The 26,987-nt window shown below is 63.8% G+C and overlaps 1 protein-coding gene across 1 annotated transcript in view; it reads left to right on the forward strand.

Moving 5' to 3' along the window:
• FHOD1 (formin homology 2 domain containing 1) overlaps window positions 1–22,466 on the forward strand; it is a 22,729-nt gene extending 263 nt beyond the window's left edge. The window contains 27 exon segments of the mRNA XM_068168408.1: window positions 447–463; window positions 3,632–3,738; window positions 3,889–3,953; window positions 6,527–6,594; window positions 6,703–6,765; window positions 6,767–6,809; window positions 6,996–7,090; window positions 7,474–7,585; window positions 8,503–8,597; window positions 8,695–8,838; window positions 8,931–9,063; window positions 9,065–9,146; window positions 9,482–9,646; window positions 9,929–9,952; window positions 10,451–10,504; window positions 11,536–11,690; window positions 12,294–12,750; window positions 12,752–13,136; window positions 14,864–15,016; window positions 15,143–15,325; window positions 15,558–15,677; window positions 17,277–17,438; window positions 17,547–17,737; window positions 19,588–19,780; window positions 20,910–21,063; window positions 21,150–21,326; window positions 22,055–22,466. Of these exon segments, the coding sequence (XP_068024509.1) occupies window positions 447–463; window positions 3,632–3,738; window positions 3,889–3,953; window positions 6,527–6,594; window positions 6,703–6,765; window positions 6,767–6,809; window positions 6,996–7,090; window positions 7,474–7,585; window positions 8,503–8,597; window positions 8,695–8,838; window positions 8,931–9,063; window positions 9,065–9,146; window positions 9,482–9,646; window positions 9,929–9,952; window positions 10,451–10,504; window positions 11,536–11,690; window positions 12,294–12,750; window positions 12,752–13,136; window positions 14,864–15,016; window positions 15,143–15,325; window positions 15,558–15,677; window positions 17,277–17,438; window positions 17,547–17,737; window positions 19,588–19,780; window positions 20,910–21,063; window positions 21,150–21,326; window positions 22,055–22,137 (3,680 nt within the window). The 3' untranslated portion in view covers window positions 22,138–22,466.
• Window positions 22,467–26,987: the final 4,521 nt, after the last annotated feature.

Raw genomic sequence — 26,987 nt, forward strand, 5'->3', positions numbered from 1 at the left:
CTTCTCCTTTTCCTCCAGCCCCCCCAGTCCTGTCCCTCCCTCACCCCCTCCAAAGTCCCTCCCCAGCTTTCCTGCAGCCCCCTGCAGCCCCTGCAAGGCCACCAGAAGGTCTCCCTGGAGCCTTCTCCTCTGCAGCCTGCACAACCCCAACTCTCTCAGGCTGTGCTCAGAGCAGAGCAGCTCCAGCCCTCTGCTCAGCCTCCTGGCCCTGCTCTGGACACCTTCCAGCAGGATCAGGGAGAATCTCTGTGTTTCCATCTCCCCATGCCTCAGCTTTGAGGCCCCAGGGGATGTAGTGGATTGGGTTTTTTTTGAACACAGGCAGGGAAACCCTTTCCAGGCTCTGGAGTCCTTGTGCCACTGGTGCTGGCACCACCTTCATGTGCTCAGGAAGACCTCAGCTCCTCCCTGTGTGCTGGTTGAAGGCCACCAGTGATGCTTCCCAGCCTCCCAGGAGCCAGAGGTGTGAGCGTGGGATGCTCTCCTCTCCCAGCTCTGCTTTGCCTGCAGTGCCTCTGACCCTGGAAGCTGAGCTCATGTGAATGTGGTTCCATGGGGGGGGGGGGGGATCAGAGCTGCCCTGCACCAGGAGCTGCACCCTCTGACCCCAGCCTGCTGTCCCTAGCAGCGTGGCCTGGGCTCCCAGCTCTGCTCCCACACAGAATCACAGAGTCACAGAATGGTTTGGGTTGGAGGAGACCTCTGAGAGCACCCAGTCCAACCAGCAGCCCAACCCCTCCTTGGCCACCAAACCCTGGCCCCAAGTGCCATGGCCACACATTTCCTGAACACCTCCAGGCATGGGGACTCCACCACCACCCCCCTGGGCAGCCTGTGCCAGTCCCTGACCACTCTTGCAGCACAGCAATTGTTCCTCCTCTCCAAGCTGAGCCTCCCCTGGCACAGTTTCAGGCCAGTTCCCCTTCATCCCCACGAGCAGTGTGACCTGGGGCAGGCTCTGCTCCCTGCCCCCAAAGGGCTGTGGCTGGGCAGGGTGAGCCTGGGACAGAGCAGTTTTCATCCCTGGGGGCAGGAGGGGTGCATGCTGGGGGGAGGGGTGGGGGGTGTCACGACCAAACCCAGGCCCAGCTCTCAGAGCATCCCTCGTGGGGAAAGCTGCCAGGCTCACACGGGAAATGCTCTGGGCTGAGTCCCGGGGCTTGGCCTCCACGCCAGCTGGGACGTGTCACAGCTGGGACATGTCACTTGGGGGGGGTTAAGTCTGGCTTGCTGGGGCTCTGGCAGCCCAGAGAAGACAAAGCTGGGGCTGTGAGTTGCAAATTGCTGTGCTGGAGTGCCCGGCAGGGTGTGGGGATGGCCGGAGGGGGAGGCTGGGGAGGATGCAGGAATGCCTGGGAGAATGTAAGGAGAGGATGCCTGGGGGGCATGAGGTGAGGTGCAGGCAGATGCAGGAATGCCTGAGAGGATATGGATGCAAGGATGCTTGAGGGGATGCCCAGGGGAATGCGAGGAGACCCAGGGGGATACCTGAAGGGATGCCTGGGGAGATGCCCAGGCAGAAGCAGGGATGGCCCTGGGGGGTGCCCGGGTGAATGCAGTGAGACTCAGGAGGACGCAGGGGTGCCCAGGCAGTTGCAGGGGTGCCTGAAGGGACACACAGAGGATGCAAAAGGAGCCTCCCATGCCCAGGAGGATGCAGGGATGCCCATTTGGACAGAGGGATGCCCAGCAGAGCCTGTCCCTGTGGAGGAATCAAAGCTTTCCCCAGCAGGCAAACCCTGCCTGGCATCAGCACTCGCAACGCCCGTGCCAGGGGCAGGGCTGGCAACCAAGGAGCGCTTGCCTGCTGCCAGCAGCACTGTTGCCATGGCTGGCTAGCGTGGCCAGGCAGCAGGGGAGGTGGAGCAGGACACAAACAACACAATTAGAGCTTCCAGCCCAGCAGCAGCCCTGCCAAAGTGCTCCTTATCGTAGAGGCTTACGCAGGGTTGGTCAGCACCGCAGGGCACGTGGCAGGGGGGCTCTGCCCTCTGGCTCCTGGGGATGCCACTTGGGCAGGCTCCCCAAGATTTTGGTGGCTCATGGAGATGGAGCTCTGATGGAAAACCACCCCAGGGACCCCTCACACCACAGCAGGTTGCTCACAGCCACCTCCAGCCTGGCTGCAAACACCCCCAGGCATCAGCAGGAGGCTTCCACCACCTCCCTGGGCAGCCTGGGCCAGGCTCTCACCACCCTCCTGCCCAACAACTTCTTCCTCACAGCCAATCTCCAGCTCCCCACTTCTCCTTTTGCTCCATCCCCCCCAGGCCTGTCCCTCCCTCACCCCCTCCAAAGTCCCTCCCCAGCTTTCCTGCAGCCCCCTGCAGCTCCTGCAAGGCCACCAGAAGGTCTCCCTGGAGCCTTCTCTGCAGCCTGCACAAGCCCAACTCTCTCAGGCTGTGCTCAGAGCAGAGCAGCTCCAGCCCTCTGCTCAGCCTCCTGGCCCTGCTCTGGACACCTTCCAGCCCCTCCAGAGCCTTCCTGGCACAGAGGCTGCAGAGCTGGGCACAGAGCTGCAGCTGTGGGCTCAGCAGAGTGGAGCAGAGAGGCAGAATCCCCTCCCTGGCCCTGCTGGCCACACTTCTGCTGCTGCAGCCCAGGCTCTGCTTGGCTCTCTGGGCTGCAAGTGCTCCCTGCTGGCTGCTGCTGAGCTTCTCCTCCCCCAGCACCCCCAAGGCCTTTGCTCCAGGGCTGCTCTCCAGCCAGTCCCTGCCCAGCCTCTAACAGTGCCTGGGATTGCCCCAGCCCAGCTGCAGGACTTGATGAACCTCATGAGGTTGTTCTGGTCCTGGTCTTAGCTCCTCAGTGCAGGTTTGGGAAGGAGCATCAGCTCCTCAGAAGGGGGTGGTGGAAATGCTTTAGGAGCAGGCCCCAAGGTGCTGTGGTGCTGGCACAAGCAGGCAGGCATTGCCCTCCCTTTGCCCTCTTCCAGCAGGAGCTCAGCCAGGGGAGCTGCCTGGGTGCTGAGAGGGTGCTGCTGGGTGCCAGGTGGCTGAGAGGCTTTGTGGGGGCAGTGCCTGAAGCACCTCTGGGTGCCATGCCTGCTGGCTAGGGTTCTCTGTGGGTGCTGTGCATGGACTTTCCTGGGGGGGAAGGTGCTGTCCCCCCAGCCTTGCCTGGGCTGTGCTTGCCCCAGTCCAGCTGGAAGGTGCCACGTGGCTGCAGGCTGCCTGCCAGGGTGCATCCCAGTGGGCTTTGCCCTGGATTGGGGTATGCCTAGGTGCCTTGGCAGATTCCAGAGCCCCAGGCCCTGTCAATGGGGAGGATTCATCTGTCCAGCCAAGGCACCAGCCCTGGGAGGAGATGGATCCTGCCCTGGTTACACCCTGGCTGACGGAGGGGAGCCCCAGGGAGTGGATCAGCCTCTTGCCATGGCTCTCCTCCAAGGGCTCGCTGAGCAGCCTCGGGCACTGGGGCCGCCCTCGCTCTGCCTCTTCCCAGCCTGGGGCTCCCTGTTTCTGCCCAGCCTGGCCCCGGGCTGGGCTGGAGGGCGCCAGGGCATCTCCTTAGGGCTCGCCCTGCCCCCTGCTCTGGGATGCAGGAGTGGTGCAGGAGTGCTGCGTCCCCGGGGGAGCTGAGGGGGGAGGTGCTGAGCGCGGGGGTTCAGCCCAGCTCTGTGCTTCCCCAGCTGGAAGACTGCACGCTGCAGGTCTCCCCCTCTGGACACTACCTGGACCTCGACTTGTCCCTGCTGGAGCAGAAAGATGACCTGGAGGCCTTCTACGAGGAGGTCAGGTGAGGCATGCAGGGGGGGGGTCTGAGCCCTCCAGGGTTGGAACAGGAGGACCCTGCATGCGTGTCAGCGCCAGGGGGCACTGGCAAAGGGGCTGGGGGGGGAGGGGGGGGTGCTGCTGGTGCTGATGTGGTGTTTATCCCCCCCTGCAGGAAGGGAAGACGGCCGACCCTGATCCTGCGCACGCAGCTCTCTGTCCGGGTCCACTCCATCATCGGTGAGTCAGGGGCAGGCCCTCTGCTCCCCACGGACCTGCTGCTCCCTGCTCCCTACTGCTGCTCTGCTGCTCTGCTCCCTGCTCCCCACTGCTGCTCTGCTCCCTGCTCCCCACTGCTCTGCTCCCTGCTCCCCACTGCTGCTCTGCTGCTCTGCTCCCCACTGCTGCTCTGCTCCCTGCTCCCCACTGCTGCTCTGCTCCCTGCTCCCCACTGCTGCTCTGCTCCCTGCTCCCCACTGCTCTGCTCCCTGCTCCCCACTGCTCTGCTCCCTGCTCCCCACTGCTCTGCAGCTCCCTGCTCCCCACTGCTGCTCTGCTGCTCTGCTCCCTGCTCCCCACTGCTCTGCTCCCTGCTCCCCACTGCTGCTCTGCTCCCTGCTCCCCACTGCTGCTCTGTTCCCTGCTCCCCACTGCTCTGCTCTGTTCCCTGCTCCCCACTGCTGCTCTGCTCCCTGCTCCCCACTGCTGCTCTGTTCCCTGCTCCCCACTGCTCTGCTCCGTTCCCTGCTCCCCACTGCTGCTCTGCTCCCTGCTCCCCACTGCTGCTCTGCTCCCTGCTCCCCACTGCTCTGCTCCCTGCTCCCCACTGCTGCTCTGCTCCCTGCTCCCCACTGCTGCTCTGCTCCCTGCTCCCCACTGCTCTGCTCCCTGCTCCCCACTGCTGCTCTGCTCCCTGCTCCCCACTGCTCTGCAGCTCCCTGCTCCCCACTGCTCTGCAGCTCCCTGCTCCCCACTGCTGCTCTGCTCCCTGCTCCCCACTGCTGCTCTGCTCCCTGCTGCTCTGCTCCCTGCTCCCCACTGCTGCTCTGCTCTCTGCTCCCTGCTGCTCTGCTCCCTGCTCCCCACTGCTGCTCTGCTCCCTGCTTCCCACTGCTCTGTTCTCTGCTCCACACTGCTGTTCTCCCAGTGGCTGGAACGTGGATGGTGGGCAATAGGTCTTGGTGATGGAGAGAGGCAGTGACACCCACAGGGCTTCTCCTGCCCCCCATAACCCCTCCCAGAGGTGCAGGGGACACAGTCCCCAGGAGGCTGGAGGGGACTTGCTGGGTTAATCCCCACCTCCATCCTTTGATGCCAGGACTTCTTCGCCTCTTGGGCTTGGTGGCAGCCTGCTCAGAGCTCCTGCAAAATATCTGGGAGCCTCAAGCCTAATTTTGTCCTTCAGAAAGGGCAAAGCAAGCCCTGAAGCAGCCAGGCAGCAGCTGGGCCACGCAGGGCTGTGGCCGAGCGGTGCAGGCAGGCTGGGGTCAGGGTCGTGCTCTTTGCTGGTGGTTCCCAGGCTCCAGCTCAGCCCCAGGCTGCTCTGTTTCTTTTTTCCCCCTGAGAAGCTGCTGAGTGAGAGGAGGCTACTTGGGGCTGGTGTTGTGCAGAGCCCTTGCTGGCATGGCAGGAGGACATCCTTGGGCAGCTCATTTGCAGCTGGTGACAGCTCCCACGCCTGACCCAGATGACTTGGGATGCTTGGGGGAGCTGAGTTTGGGATGCAGGAGGTGCTGGCTCCTGATGCCTTTGGGTTCTGCTCCTTGGAGCAGAGCTTTCCCAGCTTCCCCTTGCCCCAGCTGGCTCCTGCCTGCAGGTTCCATCCGTGGGAGCAGGCAGTCTGCAGCCAGCCTTCAGCCTGCTGACCCCCAGCAGCCAGCCTCACGCTGCCGTCCCTCCCATCCCCATCCTGCAGCTCTGCCCTGAGCCAGGGGCTGGGAGAGCATGCCAGGGCTGTGCCCAGGGGAGGGATGGCTAAAAGTAGCTGAGCCTCCTGCCCATGTTCCTGTTTTGGGGCTGCACAGGAAACCAAAGGGAATATTTGTGTCATTGGTGGGCAGAGGAAAGAGACAGGAGAGGGAAATGGGAAGGGTGGTGGGGCTGGAGTAGAGAGCTGTGGGGCTGGAGTAGAGAGCTGTGGGGCTGGAACAGAGAGCTGTGGAGTGAGACTGAGGAGCTGTGGGGCTGGAACAGAGAGCTGTGGAGTGAGACTGAGGAGCTGTGGGGCTGGAACAGAGAGCTGTGGAGTGAGACTGAGGAGCTGTGGGGCTGGAACAGAGAGCTGTGGGGCTGGAGTAGAGAGCTGTGGAGTGGGACTAAAGAGCTGTGGGGCTGGAACAGCTGTGGGGCTGGAGTAGAGAGCTGTGGGGCTGGAACAGAGAGCTGTGGGGCTGGAGTAGAGAGCTGTGGAGTGGGACTAAAGAGCTGTGAGGCTGGAACAGCTGTGGGGCTGGAGTAGAGAGCTGTGGGGCTGGTGTAGAGAGCTGTGGAGTGAGACTGAGGAGCTGTGGGGCTGGAACAGAGAGCTGTGGAGTGGGACTAAAGAGCTGTGGAGTGGGGCTAAAGAGCTGTGGGGCTGGAACAGAGAGCTGTGGGGCTGGAACAAAGAGCTGTGGGGCTGGAGTAGAGTTGTGGGGATAGAACAAAGCGCTGTGGAGCTGCAGCTGCTGCCACCCAGCATGTCCCACAGCCAGAGAGAGCCAAGGTGAGGGCACAGGGCCTGAGGTGGCAGGCAGGGCTTCGCCAGGAGCCTGGTGGAGCTGTGTGCTGGCAGTGGGCCCCTGGGGCTCTCCCCTCACTCTCTGCCCTTCCAGAGAAGCTGTACAACTGCCAGGGGCCGGAGCTGCGGCGCTCTCTCTTCTCCCTCAAGCAGCTCTTCCAGGTACGGTGGTGCCAGCGGGGGGTGGGGGGCTCAGGGGGCTCTCCCCGGGGCTGGCTGCCCAGCCCAGCCTGAGTGACCCCGTGCTGGTTCCTGGCCTTCACCCCACAGGAGGACAAGGACCTGGTGCCCGAGTTTGTGAACCTGGATGGGCTGAGCTGCCTGATCAAAGTGGGGGGCAGAGGCCGACCAGAACTACCAGAACTACATCCTGCGGGGTTGGTAGCTGGGCACAGGGCAGCTCCTCCTCAGGGAGGAAGGCTGGCACTCGGGGTGGCCCAAGCCAGCCAGTTTGCCTGGGCTGCCTGGACCTTCCCAGGTCCCTGCCTTGCCCCTGGCGTGGGGCTGGGAAAGCCCTGCCCCTGCCCGCCCTGCCCTGAGCGTGCCCACTCTGTGCCCTGCAGCCCTGAGCCAGATCATGCTCTTTGTGGATGGCATGCAGGGAGTCATCAACCACAACGAGACTGTCCAGTGGCTCTACACACTGTCAGGAAGCCTGGTGAGCCCCCTCCCCCCTGCAGCCCCCCTTCCCTGCCTGTGCCCATGCCCTGCTACTGATCCCCTGGGGGCTTTGCCCCACCCTCTGCCCCTGAGCTTGGCATCCTGGTGCCTTTGGGCGTGCTGGGTCCTGCTGCCCCCCAAGCTGGAAGTCACTCAGGGTGCCCAGAGCTCCCTTGCCATGCTCCTGGGCACAGAGTGCCGGGGGGTCCCACTCCAGCTCCCTTCCTGCTGCCCTTTGGCCATCAGTGTCGCAGCCGGAGGCTGGTCCCCGGCCCCACGGCAAAGCCCCCAGCCCTGGGGCACCACAGGGTGCCCTGGCGCACCACAAGGGTGCCCTGGCAGCCCCCTGCCACTGTGCCAACCGCTGTCCCCTCGCCCCAGTTCCGTTTGGTGGTGAAGATGGCTCTGAAGCTGCTGCTGGTGTTTGTGGAGTACACAGAGCCCAATGCCCTGCTCCTCATCCACGCCGTCAACGCTGTGGACCGGGCGAGAGGTTGGTGCCACCCTGAGACAGCCACAGACCCAAGCAGGCTGGGGGAGAGCTCAGAGCTCACCCAGTCCAACCTAGCACCCAGCACCACCCAGTCAGCCCAGCCATGGCACTGAGTGCCTCTCCCAGGCTGGTTTTAAACCCCTCCAGGGATGGGGACTCCACCACCCCCCTGGGCAGCACATCCCCAGGGCCAATCTCTCTGGCTGGGGAGAATTTCCTCCTCACCTCCAGCCCAAACCTCCCCTGGCACAGCTTGAGACTGTGTCCTCTTGTTCTGGTGCTGGGTGCCTGGGAGAAGAGCCCAACCCCCACCTGGCTACAGCCTCCCTTCAGGGAGTTGGAGAGAGCAAGAAGGTCTCCCCTGAGCCTCCTCCTCTCCAGGCTAAGCAACCCCAGCTCCCTCAGCCTCTCCTCACAGGGCTGTGCCCCAGACCCCTCCCCAGCCCTGTGCTGCAGACCCCTCCCCAACCCTGTGCTCCAGACCCCTCCCCACTTTGTTGCCCTTCTCTGGACACCTTCTAGCATCTCAGTGTCCTTCACCTGAGGAGCCCAGAGCTGGACACAGGACTCCAGGTGTGGCCTGAGCAGTGCTGAGCACAGGGCAGGATGAGCTCCCTGCTCCTGCTGGCCACACTGCTCCTGATGCAGGCCAGGATGCCCTTGGCCTTCTTGGCCCCCTGGGCACACTGCTGGCTCCTGTTCAGCTGCTCTCCACCACTCCCCCCAGGTCCCTCTCTGCCTGGCTGCTCTCAGCCACTCTGCCCCCAGCCTGTGGCACTGCCTGGGGTTGCTGTGGCCAAAGTGCAGAACCTGGCACTTGGACTTGTTGAATCTCCTTCCTTTGGTCTCTGCCCATCTCTCCAGCCTGGCAAGGCCCCTGCTGGAGGATGCTGCCCCCCTCCCTCACTTCTCCCCAGGTGCCTGCCCCTGGTCCAACCTGATGGCCATCCTGGAGCAGCGCCACGGCACCGACACCGAGCTGCTGGTGTTCACCATGACGCTGATCAACAAGGTCTGGGGGGGAGGGTGCTGCAAGCCTGGCTTTATGATGGGGGCTGCTCAGTCTGGGTCACACTGGTTCCAGCCAGTGTCCCTCTGGTCCTGCTTAGACCCTGGCAGCCCTCCCAGACCAGGACAGCTTCTATGACGTGACAGACTGCCTCGAGCAGCAGGGCATGGAGCGGGTGGTGCAGGACTACCTGGGCAGCAAGGGCACCGACCTCGACCTGAAGCAGCAGTTCACACTTTACGAGGTCAGCAGGGGGATGCCATGGGGGGGGGGGAGGGGGGTGGTGCCAGGGGGTTGCTGTGCCCGGGTGCCAGCATCCCCCTGGCCTCCCTGCAGAGTGCCCTCAAGCTGGAGGATGGTGTGGAAGAGCCTCCCTCGGGAGGGCGCAAGGAGCGGAGGAGGACAGAGGAGGGCCGGCGGGGATGGCGATCCCAGGGGGGCTGCCCAGAGCCCAGCCCTGATGCACAGCTGCTGCTGGGGTCCCCTGGCACCCCCAAGGACCCCCCCCACGGAGGGCAGCCCGGCTGTGCCCACGCTGGGCAGCCCAGCAGAGTGAGTGTGGCTGGAGGTGGTCTGTGATGAGGATGCTCCGGGGATGGTGGCGAGCTGGGGGGCGAGGGATGCTCCTGGGGTGGTGGGGCAGCTGCTACTGGGTGGTGGGAATGCTCCTGGGATGGAGGGGATGTTCCTGGGATGGAGGGGATGCTCCTGGGGTGGTGAAGATGCTCCTATGATGATGGGAATGCTTTTGGGATGGTGGGAATGCTGATGGGATGATAGAGATGCTCCTGGGATGGAGGGAACGCTCCTGGGATGGAGGGAATGTTCCTGCTGCTGGGGATGCTGGGGTGTGGCAGGAGCAGCACTCAGCTGTGCTCTCATTGCAGGGGGGAGGGCAGCCCTGTGAGCCCTGCTCTGCCTGCCAGCTCCTCTCTGCCTGCCAGCTCCTGCCCCAGCACCTACAGCAGTGCCTCCAGCCTGCGGCTGGCCCTGGCCTGCCCCCAGGCCGAGAAGGAGCAGCCCCCGGCCCCGGGCGAGCGCAGCGTCTACAAGTGAGCAGCCAGCAGGGACCTGGGGCTCAGGGCTGGGGGGGGGGTCCCCCAGGGTGGCTCCCCAGAGCACAGCATGCACCCATCCCAGGGGCAGACGTGGTCTGGGTGGGCATCAAGGCCAGGGAGCAGCGTGATGGAGCAGCAGGCACCTGAGAGGGTCCAAGCCAGCGGCTCCAGGGCATCCTTTGGGCACACCCAGCTCTGCTCCAGCTCCTCTTCACTCTTCTCTCTGCCCATGCTTGCCCTCTCCTCTGCCCACTTTTTCTATCTTTCCTTTTGCAGGCTGCACCAAACTGCCCCTGGCTGGTAAGTGCCCACACTCTGCATGTGCCTGATGCTCTTGGCAGGAGTGGCGCAGCACTGCCCTGCCCTGCCCTGCCCCACTTGCTGCCCTTGGCACCCACCTCACTGCCCCCATCCTTTGCCTTTTCCCTCTGAGCCCTGCCTGCCCCCCCACCCCACCCCACGGGGTGATGGCACCTCCTTGACCCTCCTGTTGTGGTGTGGATGGCCCTGCTCAGGGTGGCACAGCCCACCCCAGGGCTGTCATTGCCATGCTGGAAGCCAGCTGGGAGGCTCTGGCTGGGGGGGGACAGTGTCACATCTTGACAGCCCCCAATGCCCTGTGCTGCCTGGGCAGGATGGGGACTGACTGGGGCTCTCCCAGCTCTGCAGGAACCCCATGGGCATGGGGTGATGGTGGGGTGAGGATCCCACCGTGGAGGGGTGCCAGCCGGGCACGTGCTGGAGGCACGAGCCCCAGGGGGCTGCCAGCAGCGGGGGCTAACCCCTGTTTTCCCTCAGGAGGGAGGATGCCCCCTCCCTGCATGGGGACAAGCCCATTTTGAGGAGGTTTGAGTAAGTAGAGGCATGTGTGTGTCTCAGGCCGTGTGCTTCCTCGGGCTGATGCCCAGCCAGAGGGCTCTGAGCTCCGGCTCCAGCCAGGCTGGCCCTGAGGGGCAGGAGGCTCCCAGGAGGCTCTGGCCTGGGCACCCTCCTGGCTTTGGCAGCTTTGGGATGAGGGTCTCAGTGAAACAGCAGGTGTGATGGTGGCACAATGATGGCACAAAGCCTTCAGCTCCTGTGGGGCTGTGGCATCCCTGCCCCTAAGCTGTGGTGGCATCACTGAGCTCTCTGCAGGGCTTAGCATCATAGAAGCAGAGAACTGGCAGGGCTGGAAGGGACCCCAGGGCTCAGCCAGCTCCAAGCCCCTGCCACGGGCAGGGACACCTCACACCACAGCAGGTTGCTCACAGCCACCTCCAGCCTGGCTGCAAACACCTCCAGGCATCAGCAGGAGGCTTCCACCACCTCCCTGGGCAGCCTGGGCCAGGCTCTCACCACCCTCCTGCCCAACAACTTCTTCCTCACAGCCAATCTCCAGCTCCCCACTTCTCCTTTTGCTCCATCCCCCCAGTCCTGTCCCTCCCTCACCCCCTCCAAAGTCCCTCCCCAGCTTTCCTGCAGCCCCCTGCAGCTCCTGGAAGGCCACCAGAAGCTCTCCCTGGAGCCTCCTCCTCTGAAGCCTGCACAACCCCAACTCTCTCAGGCTGTGCTCAGAGCAGAGCAGCTCCAGCCCTCTGCTCAGCCTCCTGGCCCTGCTCTGGACACCTTCCAGCCCCTCCAGAGCCTTCCTGGCACAGAGGCTGCAGAGCTGGGCACAGAGCTGCAGCTGTGGGCTCAGCAGAGTGGAGCAGAGAGGCAGAATCCCCTCCCTGGCCACACTTCTGCTGCTGCAGGCCAGGATGTGATTGGCTTGGAGGAGTCTGAGTCCTCCAGGTCTTTGTGTGTGGGCAGCGCTGGGTGTGCAGTGTGGCATGGTGTGGAGTGCCCAGCACAGCCAGCCTGCCTTGCTCCTGAGCACCCTGCACTCCTCTTCCTCCTCACAGAGCTCGCTTCCTGGAGAACCTGGCTGCAGCCCAGAAGGAGAAGCTCTCTTCGATGGCCAAGGGCCGGCTGGATGTCCTCAGTGATCCTGCGCTGGAGCACCCCACTGCCTTCACCTGGGACAAGGACAGCAGCACCCCTGAGCCACCCAGCATCAGTAGGTTCTGCCAGGGCTGGATGTTAGAGTCATAGAATCATAGAATTGTCAGGGCTGGAAGGGACCCCCAGGGCTCAGCCAGCCCCAAGCCCCTGCCATGGGCAGGGACACCTCACCCCACAGCAGCTTGCTCACAGCCACCTCCAGCCTCGCTGCAAACACCTCCAGGCATCAGCAGGAGGCTTCCACCACCTCCCTGGGCAGCCTGGGCCAGGCTCTCACCACCCTCCTGCCCAACAACTTCTTCCTCACAGCCAATCTCCAGCTCCCCACTTCTCCTTTGGCTCCATCCCCCCCAGTCCTGTCCCTCCCTCACCCCCTCCAAAGTCCCTCCCCAGCTTTCTTGCAGCCCCCTGCAGCTCCTGGCAGGCCACAGGATGGTCTCCTGGAGCCTTCTCCTCTCCAGACCCTTCTCAGCAGTGGGCTCCTCGAGGTCTCCAGGCTGGGTGGTTCTGGCCCTTCTTTCCCCAGCCCACACCTGTGATACCCAAAGCCCTGGAGGAGAAGCTGGGTGGTGCCTGCCCCACCTCCCTCCCAAGGCTGGCATCCAGGCTCACCTTGCCCAGGGGGCTCTGGCCCAGCCTCTGCTCCCTGTCCCTGCAGGGTCCGGCGCGGCTCGGCTGGACACCACCGACTCCTGCAGCGCCATCTCCTCCGACACCAAGTTCATGCTGGACATGCTCTATGCCAAGGGCTCCTCAGAGCCAGGGAGGGAGCAGGGCCTCCTCGAGGGCACATCCCCGCCCCCAGCCCGGGGGGAGGCAGAGATGGACACCAAGGGAGGCGGGGTGCCGGGACAGGAGGGCTCCTGTGCCCAGGCCAGGCTGGCGCGGGCCGCGTCCAGCGTCGACGCCGAGAGCCACCCGCAGCTGCTGGAGAGCGCTGGCATGGTGCCCAGCAAGAAGGACGTGGAGCTGACCTGGGAGCGCCTGGAGGCCAGCCCTGTGCAGCTGAGGATCAAGGACCTGGACTTCACCGATCTGGGGGAAGAGGAAGACTTTGACATCCTGGACGCAGGGCCCATGGCCAATGGCTCCTTGCTGCCTCCTGCCATCAAAGCATCGAACATTGGAGCTCTTACAGTGCCCCCCTCCACCTCCCCCTCCCCCTCCTGCAGCCCCTGGCTGCCCACCACCACCTCCCCCTCCCCCTCCTGCGGCCCCTGGCTGCCCACCACCACCTCCCCCTCCCCCTCCTGCAGCCCCTGGCTGCCCTCCACCTCCCCCAGGGCTGCCAGGCCACTCAGCAACAGATGGCCCCTCCGAGGCCAAGAAGAAGAGGACAGTGAAGCTCTTCTGGAAGGAGCTGAAGCAGCTGGATGGCACTGTGGGGCCAGGCAGGTTTGGCCAGGCCACGCTGTGGGCATCCCTGCAGAGGGTTGAGGTCAATACTGCCAAGCTGGAGCATCTCTTTGAGTCACGGTCAAAGGAAGCACCAACTTCAAAGGTACCTGCAGCCTGGCACCCAGCAGCCAGGGGGACTTGAGGGGGTGGGAGGAAGGCTGGGAGTTCCTGTGGGGACCCTTCTTGGCATGCATTCTCATCCCTCCCCTGTGCTGAGGGTGGGCACCCAGAGCCTGGATGGGCATGGGCATGGGCATGGGCAGTGCACAGGTCTGGCTCACTACCAGCTCCCTGATCAACTCCTCACATCCCTGAGGTTTTCACAGAATGGTTTGAGGCTGGGAAGGACCTCAAAGCTCACCTAGTTCCAACCCCCCCTGCCATGGGACCAGCTTGGTCAGGGCCACATCCAGCCTGGCCTTGAACACTTCCAGGCTTGGAGCCTCCACAGCCTCTCTGGGCAGCCTGGTCCAGTGCCTCCCCACCCTCCTGGGCAAGAATTTCCACCTCCTGCCTCATCTAAGGGCTTGAAGCCCTTACCCCTTGTCCTGTCACTCTATGCCTTTGACAGAAGTCCCTCTCCAGCTTTCCTGGAATGCCCTTTCAGGACTGAAAGACCTCCAGAAGGTCTCCCTGGAGCCTTCTCCAGGCTGCCCAAGCCCAACTCTCTCAGCCTGGCCTCACAGCAGAGCCCTTCCAGCCCTGCCAGCACTGCTGTGGCCTCCTGCAGGACCTCCAGCAGGTCCCTGTCTGTGCTGAGGGCTCCAGAGCTGCCCCAGCACTGCAGGGAGGGCTCAGCAGAGCACAGCAGAGGGGCAGAATCCCCTCCCTGCCCCTGCTGCCCACCCTGCTGGGGCTCAGCCCAGGGCATGGCTGGGGCTGGGCTGGCAGTGCTCAGTGCCACCTCACGTTGAGGTTCCCATCAACCAGCACCCTCTCAATCCTCCTCATCCAGTCCTCCTCAGCACTGCTCTCCATCCATTCTCCACCCAGCCCTGCTGAGGCTGCATCTGGAATATTGTGTCCAGTTCTGGGCCCCTCAGTTCAGCAAGGAGCTCAGGGAACTGCTTGAGAGAGTCCAGCAGAGAGCCACAGAGCTGCTGCAGGCAGGGGAAGATCTCCCTCATGAGGAGAGCCTGAGGGGGCTGAGGGCTCTGGAGCTTAGAGGAGCCTGAGGGTGAGCTCCTTGCTGTGCCAAAGCTGTGCAGGGTGATGCCCAGAGCCAGGCTCTGCTGGGGGCTGTCCAATGCCAGCCCCAGGGGCAGTAGTGGGAGCTGAGGCAGAGGAAGCTCCATGGGAACAGGAGGAAAATGTTTCCCCTGTGAGGTGCCAGAGGCCTGGAGCAGGCTGCCCAGGGGGGCTGTGGAGTCTCCCTCCCTGGAGACATTCAGACTCCCCCTGGATGTGTTCCTGGGGGAGCTGCTCTGGGTGCTGCTGCTCTGGCAGGGGGCTGGGACTGGAGGAGCTCTGCAGGTCCCTTCCAGCCTCTGACAACTCTGTGGTTCTGTCTTTATGCTTGGGATTGCCCTGGCCCAGGTGCCCCTGACCTTGCCTTTGGTGAGGTTGGCATTGTGCCACCTCTCAAGCCATTTTCACACAGGGGAGCCTTTGCTTGGCTGCTTCCACCCTTCCACCCACCCTTCCACCCACCATCCACCCTTCCATCCATCCACCCTTCCATCCACCCATCCATCCACCCATCCATCCACCCTTCCATCCACCCACCCATCCATCCATCCATCCTTCCATCCATCCTTCCATCCATCCATCCACCCATCCACCCATCCATCCATCCATCCATCCTTCCATCCATCCTCTCCCTCTCTGCAGAAGGCCATAGATGGCAAGAAGGTGGTGGTGGTGCTGGATCCCAAGAGGAGCAATGCCATCAACATTGGGCTGACAGTGCTGCCCCCTGTCCACATCATCAAGACAGCTGTGCTCAACTTCGATGAGTTTGCAGTCAACAAGGAAGGGATTGAGGTGAGCACAAGGGAAACTCAGCCCCTTGGAGGTCCTCCTGCAGGTCCCTTGCCCTGCTCAGGAGGCCTCCGTGCCAGTGTGTCCCACAGGCCTGGAGCCTGACGCCTCCCTCTCTGCCTGCTCCAGAAAATCCTGACCATGGTCCCGACCGAGGAGGAGAAGCAGAAGATCCAGGAGGCCCAGCTGGCCAACCCTGATGTGCCCCTGGGCTCTGCAGAGCAGTTCCTGCTTGCCCTGTCTTCCATCAGTGACCTCACGGCCAGGCTCCAGCTCTGGGCCTTCAAGTTGGACTATGAGAGCCTGGAGCAGGTACAGAGCCCTGCCCCCCTCTGCCCCCCAGCCTCCCAGTGGCGCTGAGCCGAGCCTGCTGGGCACCAGCCACCTCCAAGCACAGGAGATGCTGTGCTGGCTGAGGACAGGCTGCAGGGCCCCAAGGTCCACATGGGCTTGGGTTGACCATGGGGTGGTTGCCCTGGGGAGCAAGCTCCCAGAGGAAGGGGTGCCCAAGGTGGGCCTCACCTCTGTCTCTCTGCTCACCCAGGAGATTGCAGAGCCACTCTTTGATCTGAAGGTGGGCATGGAGCAGCTGGCCAGAAACCACACCTTCAAGTGCATCCTGGCCACGCTGCTGGCCATGGGCAACTTCCTCAACGGCTCCCAGGTGAGGAGCAGGGCGTGGAGGGGCCTGGCCTCTCTTGAGTCCTGCGTGGGCAGGACCAGCCACCGTGCAAGGGTGCCCAAGAGGGACCATGGGAAGCCTGGGACAGCACCTGGGGGAGGCTTGGGTGGTGCTGGGGGTGGGGGGGGGTCTGAGGGACAGGGGTCTGCAGGAGGAGGGATGGAGAAGCCAAGACGAGTCCCTTGTGAGTCCCTTGCCGAGTCTTCTGAGGACTCCCCTGGGTAGTCCCCTGCGGAGTCCCTTGCAGAGTCCCCACGTGGAGTCCCTTGCTGAGTCCCCTGTGGAGTCCCTTGCGAGTCCCTTGCGGAGTCCCCTGAGGAGTCCCTTGCGAGTCCCCTGAGGAGTCCCCTGAGGAGTCCCTTGCGAGTCCCCTGAGGAGTCCCCTGAGGAGTCCCCACGCGGAGTCCCTTGCGAGTCCCTTGCTGAATCCCCTGAGGAGTCCCTTGCGGAGTCCCTTGCGGAGTCCCCTGCGGAGTCCCCTGCGGAGTCCCTTGCGGAGTCCCCTTGCCAAGTCCCCTGCGGAGTCCCCTGCGGAGTCCCCTGCGGAGTCCCTTGCGGAGTCCCCCGCGAGTCCCCTGAGGAGTCCCCTTGCGGATTCCCGAGGAGTCCCTTGTGAGTCCCTTGCGGAGTCCCCCGTGAGTCCCCTGAGGAGTCCCCTTGCGGATTCCCCTGAGGAGTCCCTTGCCGAGTCCCCTGCGGAGTCCCCTGCGGAGTCCCCTGAGGAGTCCCCTTGCGGATTCCCGAGGAGTCCCTTGTGAGCCCCTGAGGAGTCCCTTGTGAGTCCCCTGCGGAGTCCCTTGTGAGTCCCCTGCGGAGTCCCTTGCGGAGTCCCTTGCGGAGTCCCCTGCGAGTCCCCTGAGGAGTCCCTTGCGGAGTCCCCTGAGGAGTCCCTTGCGGAGTCCCTTGCGGAGTCCCCCGTGAGTCCCCTGAGGAGTCCCCTTGCGGATTCCCCTGAGGAGTCCCTTGCCGAGTCCCCTGCAGAGTCCCCTGCGGAGTCCCCTGCGGAGTCCCCAGAGGACTCCCTTGCGGAGTCCCTTGCAAGTCCCCTGCGGAGTCCCCTGCGAGTCCCCTGAGGAGTCCCTTGCAGAGTCCCTTGCAGAGTCCCTTGCAGAGTCCCCCGTGAGTCCCCTGAGGAGTCCCTTGCGGAGTCCCTTGCGGAGTCCCCCCGCGAGTCCCCTGAGGAGTCCCTTGCCGAGTCCCTTGCGGAGTCCCTTGCAGAGTCCCTTGCGGAGTCCCCTGCGGAGTCCCCAGAGGAGTCCCTTGCCGAGTCCCTTGCGGAGTCCCTTGCGGAGTCCCTTGCGGAGTCCCTTGCGGAGTCCCCTGCGGAGTCCCCAGAGGAGTCCCTTGCGGAGTCCCTTGCAAGTCCCCTGCGGAGTCCCCCGTGAGTCCCCTGAGGAGTCCCTTGCGGAGTCCCCCGCGAGTCCCCTTGCTGAGTCCCCTGAGGAGTCCCTTGCGGAGTCCCTTGCGCAGTCCCCTGAGGAGTCCCCTGCGGAGTCCCCTGAGGAGTCCCTTGCGGAGTCCCCTGAGGAGTCCCCTGCGGAGTTCCTTGCGAGTCCCTTATGGAGCCCCTTGGGCTTTCAGAGCAGAGGCTTCGAGTTGGGCTACCTGGAGAAGGTCTCGGAGGTGAAGGACACAGTGCACCGGCAGTCCCTGCTGCACCACCTCTGCCAGATGGTGGTGGAGAAGTTCCCAGACAGCACTGACCTCTACTCAGAGATTGCCTCCATCACGCGCTCGGCCAAGGTGAGGCCAGACCGGGGGCACCCGGCCAAGGGCAAGGGCAGGGGAGGCTTCCGGCTCTGCCCCTCTGCGCCAGCCTGGCCCAGGCCTGACCTGGGGTCCCCCTTCCAGGTCGACTTTGAGGAGCTGGCCAACAGCCTGGTGCAGCTGGAGCGGAGGTGCAGGGCCTCCTGGGACAACCTGAAGGTGATTGCTAAGCACGAGGCCAAGCCTGTGCTGAAGAGCAAGCTGACAGACTTCCTGAAGGACAGCACCCAGCGCATCGTGGTCCTCAAGGTGGTGCACAGGCGTGTCCTCAACAGGTCGGTGACACAGGGCCCTGGGGGGCACAGTGGGCACCCCACAGGTGGCTCAGGTGTGGCTGATAATGGACAAGGTCAAGTGCTCAGTCCTACACTTGGGTCATAACAACCCCCATGGGCACTCCAGGCCCAAGGCAGAGGGGCTGGGAGCTGTCCAGCAGAGAAAGACCTGGGCAGGGGCTGGGGGATAGTTGAAAGCAGCTGAAGATGAGCCAGCAGTGTCCTCAGGTGGCCAAGGAAGCCACCAGCAGCCTGGACTGGGAATGGGGAAAAAAGGAGAAGTGGGGAGATTGGGATTGGCTGTGAGGAAGAAGTTGTTGGGCAGGAGGGTGGTGAGAGCCTGGCCCAGGCTGCCCAGGGAGGTGGTGGAAGCCTCCTGCTGATGCCTGGAGGTGTTTGCAGCCAGGCTGGAGGTGGCTGTGAGCAACCTGCTGTGGTGTGAGGGGTCCCTGGGGTGGCTTTCCATCAGGGGAGCCACCAAAATCTTGGGGAGCCTGCCCAAGTGGCATCCCCAGGAGCCAGAGGGCAGAGCCCCCCTGCCACGTGCCCTGCGGTGCTGACCAACCCTGCGTAAGCCTCTACGATAAGGAGCACTTTGGCAGGGCTGCTGCTGGGCTGGAAGCTCTAATTGTGTTGTTTGTGTCCTGCTCCACCTCCCCTGCTGCCTGGCCACGCTAGCCAGCCATGGCAACAGTGCTGCTGGCAGCAGGCAAGCGCTCCTTGGCTGCCAGCCCTGCCCCTGGCACGGGCGTTGCGAGCGCTGATGCCAGGCAGGGTTTGCCTGCTGGGGAAAGCTTTGATTCCTCCACAGGGACAGGCTCTGCTGGGCATCCCTCTGTCCAAATGGGCATCCCTGCATCCTCCTGGGCATGGGAGGCTCCTTTTGCATCCTCTGTGCGTCCCTTCAGGCACCCCTGCAACTGCCTGGGCACCCCTGCATCCCTGGAGGTGTTTGCAGCCAGGCTGGAGGTGGCTGTGAGCAAGCTGCTGTGGTGTGAGGTGTCCCTGCCCATGGCAGGGGCTTGGAGCTGCCTGAGCCTTGAGCTCCCTTCCAACCCTGACAGTTCTATGATCAGCAGGGGTAGCTTCAGCTGGTGGTGCATGAGCCCAGCCTGGCTCCCACCAGCAAGGAAGTGCAAGGGGTGCCCACCCCTGTCACAGCCAGGAGCTGCTGGACTGGCCCAGCTCAGCCCCTCTGGTGGCTCTGCTTTCCCCAGCAAGGGACATCTCTGGGTGGTGGGGATGCAGTGCTGGGTGGTTGGTCCTCTTTGCCCTCTCTGGATCATGAATAGTGTGGGCAGCAGGAGCAGGGCAGGGATGGGGCCCCTGGAATGGGCACTGGGGAGGCCTCAGCTTGAGCCCTGGGCTCGGTTCTGGGCTCCTGACTGCCAGCAGGAGCCTGAGGAGCTGCAGCAGGGCCAGGGAAGGGCAAGAAATGTGGGGAAGGGTCTGGGGGAGAGGGCTGGGGAGGAGCAGCTGAGGGCCCTGGGCGTGTTTGGTGTAGAGCAGAGGAGGCTGAGGGAGACCTCCTTGCTCTCTGCAGCTCCCTGAGAGGAGGCTGCAGCCAGGGGGGCCTTGGGCTCTGCTCCCAGGGAACAAGGGACAGGATGAGAAGAAATGGCCTCAGGTTGCACCAGGGGAGGGTTCAAGTTGGACATCAGACAAAACTTCTTCCCTGAGAGCGTTCTCCAAGCCTGCCCCAGGCTGCCCAGGGCGGGTGGCTGGATGCCCATCCCGGAGGTGTTTCAAGGGCTCACAGCCGCGGTGCTGAGGGCTGGGCAGCACCCGGCAGCCCTGGCTGAGCCCTCCCAAGGCTCTCTCCCCCCAAGAGCCAAATGCTCTGGTTGCAGGTTCCACTCCTTCCTGCTGTACCTGGGCTACCCTGCCAGCGTGGCCAGGGAGGTGAAGGTGACCTCCATCTGCAAGCTGCTGCGGGAGTTCGCCCTGGAGTACCGCACCTGCCGGGAGCGCGTCCTGCAGCAGCAGCAGAAGAGAGCTGCACACCGCCAGCGCAGCAAGACCCGCGGCCGCCTCATCACCGAGGTAGGGCACTGCCCACCCCCTGCCCCCAGGCACCTGAGTGACACCCCCCAACACGGGCACAGAACCAACCAGGCTGGGAAAGGCCTCAGAGCTCACCCAGTCCAACCTAGCACCCAGCACCACCCAATCAACTCAACCATGGCACTGAGAGCCTCAGCCAGGCTCCTGCTGACCACCCTAGGGATGGGGACTCCACCACCCCCCTGGGCAGCACATCCCAAGGGCCAATCTCTCTGGCTGGGAAGAACTTCCTCCTCACCTCCAGCCCAAACCTCCCCTGGCACAGCTTGAGACTGTGTCCTCTTGTTCTGCTGCTGGCTGCCTGGGAGAAGAGCCCAACCCCCACCTGGCTCCAACCTCCCTGCAGGGAGTTGGAGAGAGCAAGAAGGTCTCCCCTGAGCCTCCTCTTCTCCAGGCTGAGCAACCCCAGCTCCCTCAGCCTCTCCTCACAGGGCTGTGCCCCAGCCCTCTCCCCAGCCTTGTGCCCCAGACCCCTCCCCTGGTCTGGTTGATTGCATAGGGCTGGGTGAGAGGTTGATGAGCTCTGAGGTCCCTTCCAACCTGGTAGGCTCTATGATTCTATGATCTTTCTTGAATCAAGGGGCCCAGAGCTGGACACAGGACTCAAGATGTGGCCTGAGCAGTGCTGAGCACAGGGCAGGATGAGCTCCCTGCTCCTGCTGGCCACACTGCTCCTGCTGCAGGCCAGGATGCCATGAGGGTGGCTGTGGAACATCTCTCCTGCAGAGAAAGGCTGAGAGCCCTGGGGAGGTGTGATCTGGAGAGGAGAAGGCTGAGAGGGGATCTGAGTGATGTCTATCAATATCTGAGGGGTGGGTGCCAGGATGAAGGTGCCAGGCTCCTTTGGGTGGTGCCCAGTGACAGGACAAGCACCAGCAGGTACAAGCTGGAAGCCTGGAGGTTCCACCTCAGCATGAGGAGAAACTCCTTTGGTGTGAGGCTGCTGGAGGCCTGGAGCAGGCTGCCCGGAGAGGCTGTGGAGTTTCCTTCTCTGGAGCCTCTCAAGACCCAGCTGGATGTGTTTCTGTGTGCCCTGCCCTGGCTCACCCTGCCCTGGCACTGGTTCTCTCCTCCTGTGCCTCCCTGCTGCCCTCTCCTCGCGCTGCAGACCGAGAAGTTCTCCGGGATCACCGAGGCAGCTCCGGCTCCTGCCGTGGTGTCCAGCGGCCCCGAGGAGCAGATGGAAGCCGGCCACGAGAGCATGAAGCTGCTGCTCACCTCCCCCACCGAGGCTCCTGCCCGCCGCAGCCGAGCCAGCCGCGGTAGGAGAGGGTTGGCAGCGGCGCCGCGGGCACGCCGGGCTCGGCCGGGCGCCGCCGGTGCCAGCGTCCTCCTTGTCCCCGTGCAGGGCCAGGACACGGCAGCCCCAGCCAGGGCTCCCCGGCCCAGGAGGACGTCCCCAGCTCCCCAGACGATGCCTCGGATGAGATCATGGACAGGCTGGTGAAGTCTGTCACCCACAACCCCGACCCCCGGCCCTGCGCCAGCAGGGAGCGCAGGAGGTCCCGCGGCAACAGGAAGTCCTGTGAGTGCCAGCCCAGCCCCCATGCCCAGTCCCCGTGCCCTGCCACCCCTCTGTCCCCATCCCCTGTCCCCATGCCCTGCCACCCCTCTGTCCCCATCCCCTGTCCCCATGCCCTGCCATCCCTCCTGTCCCCATGCCCAGTCCCCATGCCCTGCTACCCCTCTGTCCCCATCCCCTGTCCCCATGCCCTGCCATCCCTCTGTCCCCATCCCCTGTCCCCATGCCCTGCCACCCCTCTGTCCCCATCCCCTGTCCCCATGCCCTGCCACCCCTCTGTCCCCATCCCCTGTCCCCATGCCCTGCCATCCCTCTGTCCCCATCCCCTGCCCCTGCCCTCATCTTTGTGTCCCTGTCCCCATGCCCTGTCCCACCTCTGTGGCCCTGTCCCTCTATACTGTGCTGTGGCCCTGCCCAGATGCTCCTTCCTGTCTCTGCTCCTGTGCCATATCCCATCTGGGTATCTGTGTCCCTGTTCTATGTCCCCTGTCCCCATGCTTCTCCCATCTCTTTGTGTTGTCTCTGTGTCCCCCCTTGCCCTCTGCCCATCCCTGACCTCCTGTGCTGCAGCCACCAGGCCACAGCAGGAGGTTCCCCGAGTCCAGACTGTGCCACTGCACCCCAGCATGCCATGGCCATCACCTCCGGGCAGGCAACCCAGTGCCTGGGCACCCTGGCAAGCAGCCCTTGCTGGTGCTGCCAGTGCCACCCTCTCTCTCCTCTCCCTGCAGTGAGAAGGACACTGAAGAGTGGCCTCAGCGATGAGCTGGTGCAGGCGCTGGGGCTGGGCCGGGCACCTGGCATGGAGGTTTGAGGGGGCCACAGGGGCCTCATGCTGCTCCCCACCACCAGCAGCAGCCCAACCAGGGCAGGACGTGGTAGCAGCTTCTGCTGCTCCAGGACTGGCACACTCTGCACCCTTGGTCTCCTCTTGCTTTTCCTTGCTGGCCTCCAGCTCCTGGGGATGTGAGCAGCAGGATGGAAGAGATGCCCCAGAGCTGCTCCATGGGGGCTGGGATGGAGGATGCTGTGTGGCTGTGGAGGCTCAGGGTTCATCTTCTCAACAGTATTAGAGGGGGTCAAGGGGCTGGACCCAGACCCTCTCTGGGAGCTGGGTCTGGCCTGTGGCAATAAAATGATCTGACATGCTGCCAGTGTCCCTTGTCCCTTGTGCCAGGCCACCCTGCTGCAGGGATGGGGTCCTGGAGGGTCTTGATGCCATGAACTGGAGCAGGCAGTTCCAAGGGTGGTGGCAGGAGGGAAGGGATGATGCTCCCTGGATCTCTGGGAAGCTGTCACCATGGTCCTGAGCAACAGGGAAAGGATGATGCTCCCTGGATCTCTGGGAAGCTGTCACCATGGTCCTGAGCAGGACCTGGGTGGTGACAGGAGGGAAGGGATGATGCTCCCTGGATCTCTGGGAAGCTGTCACCATGGTCCTGAGCAGGACCTGGGTGGTGACAGGAGGGAAGGGATGATGCTCCCTGGATCTCTGGGAAGCTGTCACCATGGTCCTGAGCAGGACCTGGGTGGTGACAGGAGGGAAGGGATGATGCTCCCTGGATCTCTGGGAAGCTGTCACCATGGTCCTGAGCAGGAGCTGGGTGGTGGCAGGAGGGAAGGGATGATGCTCCCTGGATCTCTGGGAAGCTGTCACCATGGTCCTGAGCAGCAGGGAAGGGACGATGCTCCCTGGATCTCTGGGAAGCTGTCACCATGGCCCTGAGCAGGACCTGGGTGCTGCCAGAGACATCCTGGCAAGCCTGCAGGGCTCCAAACTGCTGGCATGATATGGTACTCAGCAGCACCCCTCTGCTCCATCCCCAGCCTGGGGCAGGCTCGCAGCCCACAGCAGCCAAGCCCTGTGGCTCATGGGCGCCACTGTCCCTCTGTGCTCTGCCACCCGAGGGGACCCTGCCGGGGGAGCCATGACTGATGGCCAGGCTGAAGGCTGCACACTCAAGGGCAGGAGCAGTGGCTCCAGCACAAGGCTGTGCACGGTGCAGGGAGATCAAAGTGTGTGTCCCACCCCAAACCTCGCCTCCCCCTTCCAAATCTCTCCTGGGGGGACCCTGACCTGGGTCCAAGGCAAGTTGTTCCTCTCCCGAGGTGAGTCTGGGGCACAGCAGCCTCGTTGTCCCTGGCCAAGCTGGAAGCCTCCAAAGCCTCCTGTGCTTGGCAGCTGGGCTGCTTCACGGGGCAAGCTCTGCCAGGGCAGCATCTGCCTGTGCCCATGAGTCCAGGCAGCAAGGTGCCACCTCCTGATGCAGCACTGCCCATGTGGTGCCAGGCTGAGTACTGGCTGTGATGCTTCTCCTGAGGGCTAGGTGGCACCCAGAGCCTGGATGGGCATGGGCATGGGCATGGGCAGTGCACAGGTCTGGCTCACTACCAGCTCCCTGATCAACTCCTCACATCCCTGAGGTTTTCATAGAGGCTGGGAAGGACCTCAAAGCTCACCTAGTTCCAACCCCCCCTGCCATGGGACCAGCTTGGTCAGGGCCCCATCCAGCCTGGCCTTGAACACTTCCAGGCTTGGAGCCTCCACAGCTTCTCTGGGCAGCCTGGTCCAGTGCCTCCTCACCCTCCTGGGCAAGAATTTCCACCTCCTGCCTCATCTAAATCCAGCATCTGCCAACCTGAAGCCCTTGCCCCTTGCCCTGTCACTCCATGCCACTCCATGGTGGGTGGGTGCCATTTCTCAGCATCCCCCTGTGCCAGCTGCAGCGCTTTGGGCACCATCACCCATGGCAGAGGCATTTGGGGTTGGGGTCACATTATCCATCAGGGCAGCTCCACCTCAGTGCTGCCCCAGCACTACCTGCAGCCCTGGATCCTGCACTGCAGGTCTCTGAGGCTTCCAAGGAATGAAGAACTCCACGGGGCAGAGCAGCTGCTTCTTGCCACTTAACCTCTGCCCAGGGCTGCCCCCCTGCCACGAGGCTGCTGGCCTCAGAGGAGGCTGGCAGTGCCAGCCTGCTGCACCTTGCTGCATGCCTGAGAGGATCCCAAGGGGATCACAGACTTGCCAGGGCTGGAAGGGACCTCAAGGCTCACCCAGTCCCAGCTCCCCAGCCATGGGCAGGGACACCTCACACCAGATGCCACACCAAGAGCTGCAGACGTCTCAGAGGTGCCCCAAGATGTGGTCTGGCTCTCCTCCCCTCTGAGTGCTTGACTTGGGGTCCCAAAGGTGGGCCAAGAGGCCACCCCAGGTGACACTGAACCAGTCAGCTGCACAACAGGAAGGAGAAAGGGGCAGAAAAGCATCTTCCTGCCCCCCTGCACCTGCCCTCAAAGTGACATCCCCAGGACTGCCACTCCCAAGGGCTCCCGGGCTGGGGGAGGCTGGGGGGGAGCTGAGGCAGGGTGCCAGGGAGTGCCCCTGCCCACCCCAAGCAGCTTGGTGGCTGTGTCCTCAGCGAAGGCCTCTGCCCAGCCTGTTTGTTTTATCTCCAGCTGGGTTTGGGCAGCCTTGGGGCTATCTCCAGGGCTCCCTGGCTCCGGCTGCCCTTGAGCAGTGCTTGGAGCATTTGGCTTGGCTGCTGTACAAGGGCTTGAGCCAAAGCAGTGCCAGGCAGGCACATCCCACCCCACACACCCCACCCTGAGGGGTGCTGGAGGCTCCTCTGGGAGCAGAGGCAGGTCGGTGGGCAGCCAGAGGAGGTTGGGAGGGGTGGACCTGGGTGGGATGCAGCAGCTGTAGAGCTGTGGAGCTGCAGCCCCAGGAGGATCATAGAATCCCAGAGCTGTCAGAGTTGGAAGGGACCCCAAGGCTCAGCCATCTCCAAGCCCCTGCCATGGGCAGGGACACCTCACCCCACAGCAGCTTGCTCACAGCCACCTCCAGCCTGGCTGCAAACACCTCCAGGCATCAGCAGGAGGCTTCCACCACCTCCCTGGGCAGCCTGGGCCAGGCTCTCACCACCCTCCTGCCCAACAACTTCTTCCTCACAGCCAATCTCCAGCTCCCCACTTCTCCTTTTGCTCCAGCCCCCCCCAGGCCTGTCCCTCCCTCACCCCCTCCAAAGTCCCTCCCCAGCTTTCCTGCAGCCCCCTGCAGCTCCTGCAAGGCCACCAGAAGGTCTCCCTGGAGCCTTCTCCTCTGCAGCCTGCACAACCCCAACTCTCTCAGGCTGTGCTCAGAGCAGAGCAGCTCCAGCCCTCTGCTCAGCCTCCTGGCCCTGCTCTCGACACCTCCCAGCCCCTCCAGAGCCTTCCTGGCACAGAGGCTGCAGAGCTGGGCACAGAGCTGCAGCTGTGGGCACAGAGCTGCAGCTGTGGGCTCAGCAGAGTGGAGCAGAGAGGCAGAATCCCCTCCCTGGCCCTGCTGGCCACACTTCTGCTGCTGCAGCCCAGGGTGTGTGGGTGGGATGCTGTGGGTGGGATGGGGTGACATTGCCAGGGCAGCGCTCAGCAGAAGAACCACAGAATCAACCAGGTTGGAAAAGACCTCAGAGCTTATCAAGTGCAACCTAGCACCCAGTACCCAACACCTCCTGACCACCAAACCATGGCTCCCAGTGCCACATCCAATCTTGTTTTGAACATCTCCAAGGACTTGGCACTTCCAGCCCTGCCTGCACCTGGGCTCAGTCCCTGCCCTGGCTCCTGCCCGCGGTGCCACCAGCCGTGTCCCGCTGCCACCAGGGGGCACGGTGGGCACACGCACGGCGAGGCCACCCGCGACGGCACCTCCTGTCCCTCCGCCTTCCCCTTCCTAGCACCCCCGAGAGGCTGCACACACACCCCCCCAAGCTGTCCTGCTGCTGCCGTGTCCCTGGTGGGATGCCAGCCGCGTCCTTGGTGCCGGCCGTGGGGGACAGGCTGCCAGCTCCCTGCCCCCGTGGCCACCCCTCCGGCGCCGCTCCCGGCCCCTCGCCAGGCAGGGAGAGCAGCAGGGACGAGCTCGGCTCCGCTTGCTGTCACATCCAGGGTCTTCTGCAGCAGCCTGCAGCGGAGAGCCCCTCCCAGCCCCTCACGCTGTCTGCTCCATCTCACTCCCCAGCCTTCCCCCACAGCTCCCTCCTGGCAGAGGGTCCTCTTCGATGCCACACTCTGGTGTCGGCTCCAGCCCTGTGCCACACAGACACGTCCCCACTGCTGTCCCCAGGCTCGGGGTGGGGGGGAACTATTCAGGGTCCTGGGCTGCTTCTGGTTGCCACCAAGCCCCTCTGGCCCACCCAAGCACCATCCTCACCGGGGAGAGCACAGCCTCACTTTTGTTGTCAGGTTGGAGGCACCCAAGGCACTTCTTGCAAGCCCCAGTGTGCCCTGGCCACCTTCCACCAGCACCACAGTCATGTCCCCCCATGCCTCCAACTCCTCCTGCTGCCTTAGCTTGGGTCCCAGCTGCTGCCTTAGCTACCTCCCAGCCACAACCCTCTTGGGTAACCTGGTGCAGGCAACACGCTCCACTCTGCCTTCCCCGGCAGGACAGAGGCGTGGGATGGGAACCAGGTCACAGCTGCTGTGACCTACTGCCCTCTTCCCTGGGGGCAGAGGCAGCAGGATGTCCCTTGGAGTGTGATCCAGCTGGATTCCTCTGGGATCTGTCTCATGGCCAAGAGGAAGCCACCTTTTCTCTGTCCCCATGACCCTCATATCAAGGTAGATGTCCTGTGATGAGCTCAGGAGAGCCAGGAAATGGGAGGGTGATGCTGG

The sequence above is a fragment of the Melanerpes formicivorus genome, unplaced genomic scaffold (assembly GCF_026170545.1).
Source record: "Melanerpes formicivorus ecotype bairdi unplaced genomic scaffold, bMelFor1.0.p_v2 SCAF_137, whole genome shotgun sequence".
In the NCBI taxonomy this organism is placed as follows: Eukaryota; Metazoa; Chordata; class Aves; order Piciformes; family Picidae; genus Melanerpes; species Melanerpes formicivorus.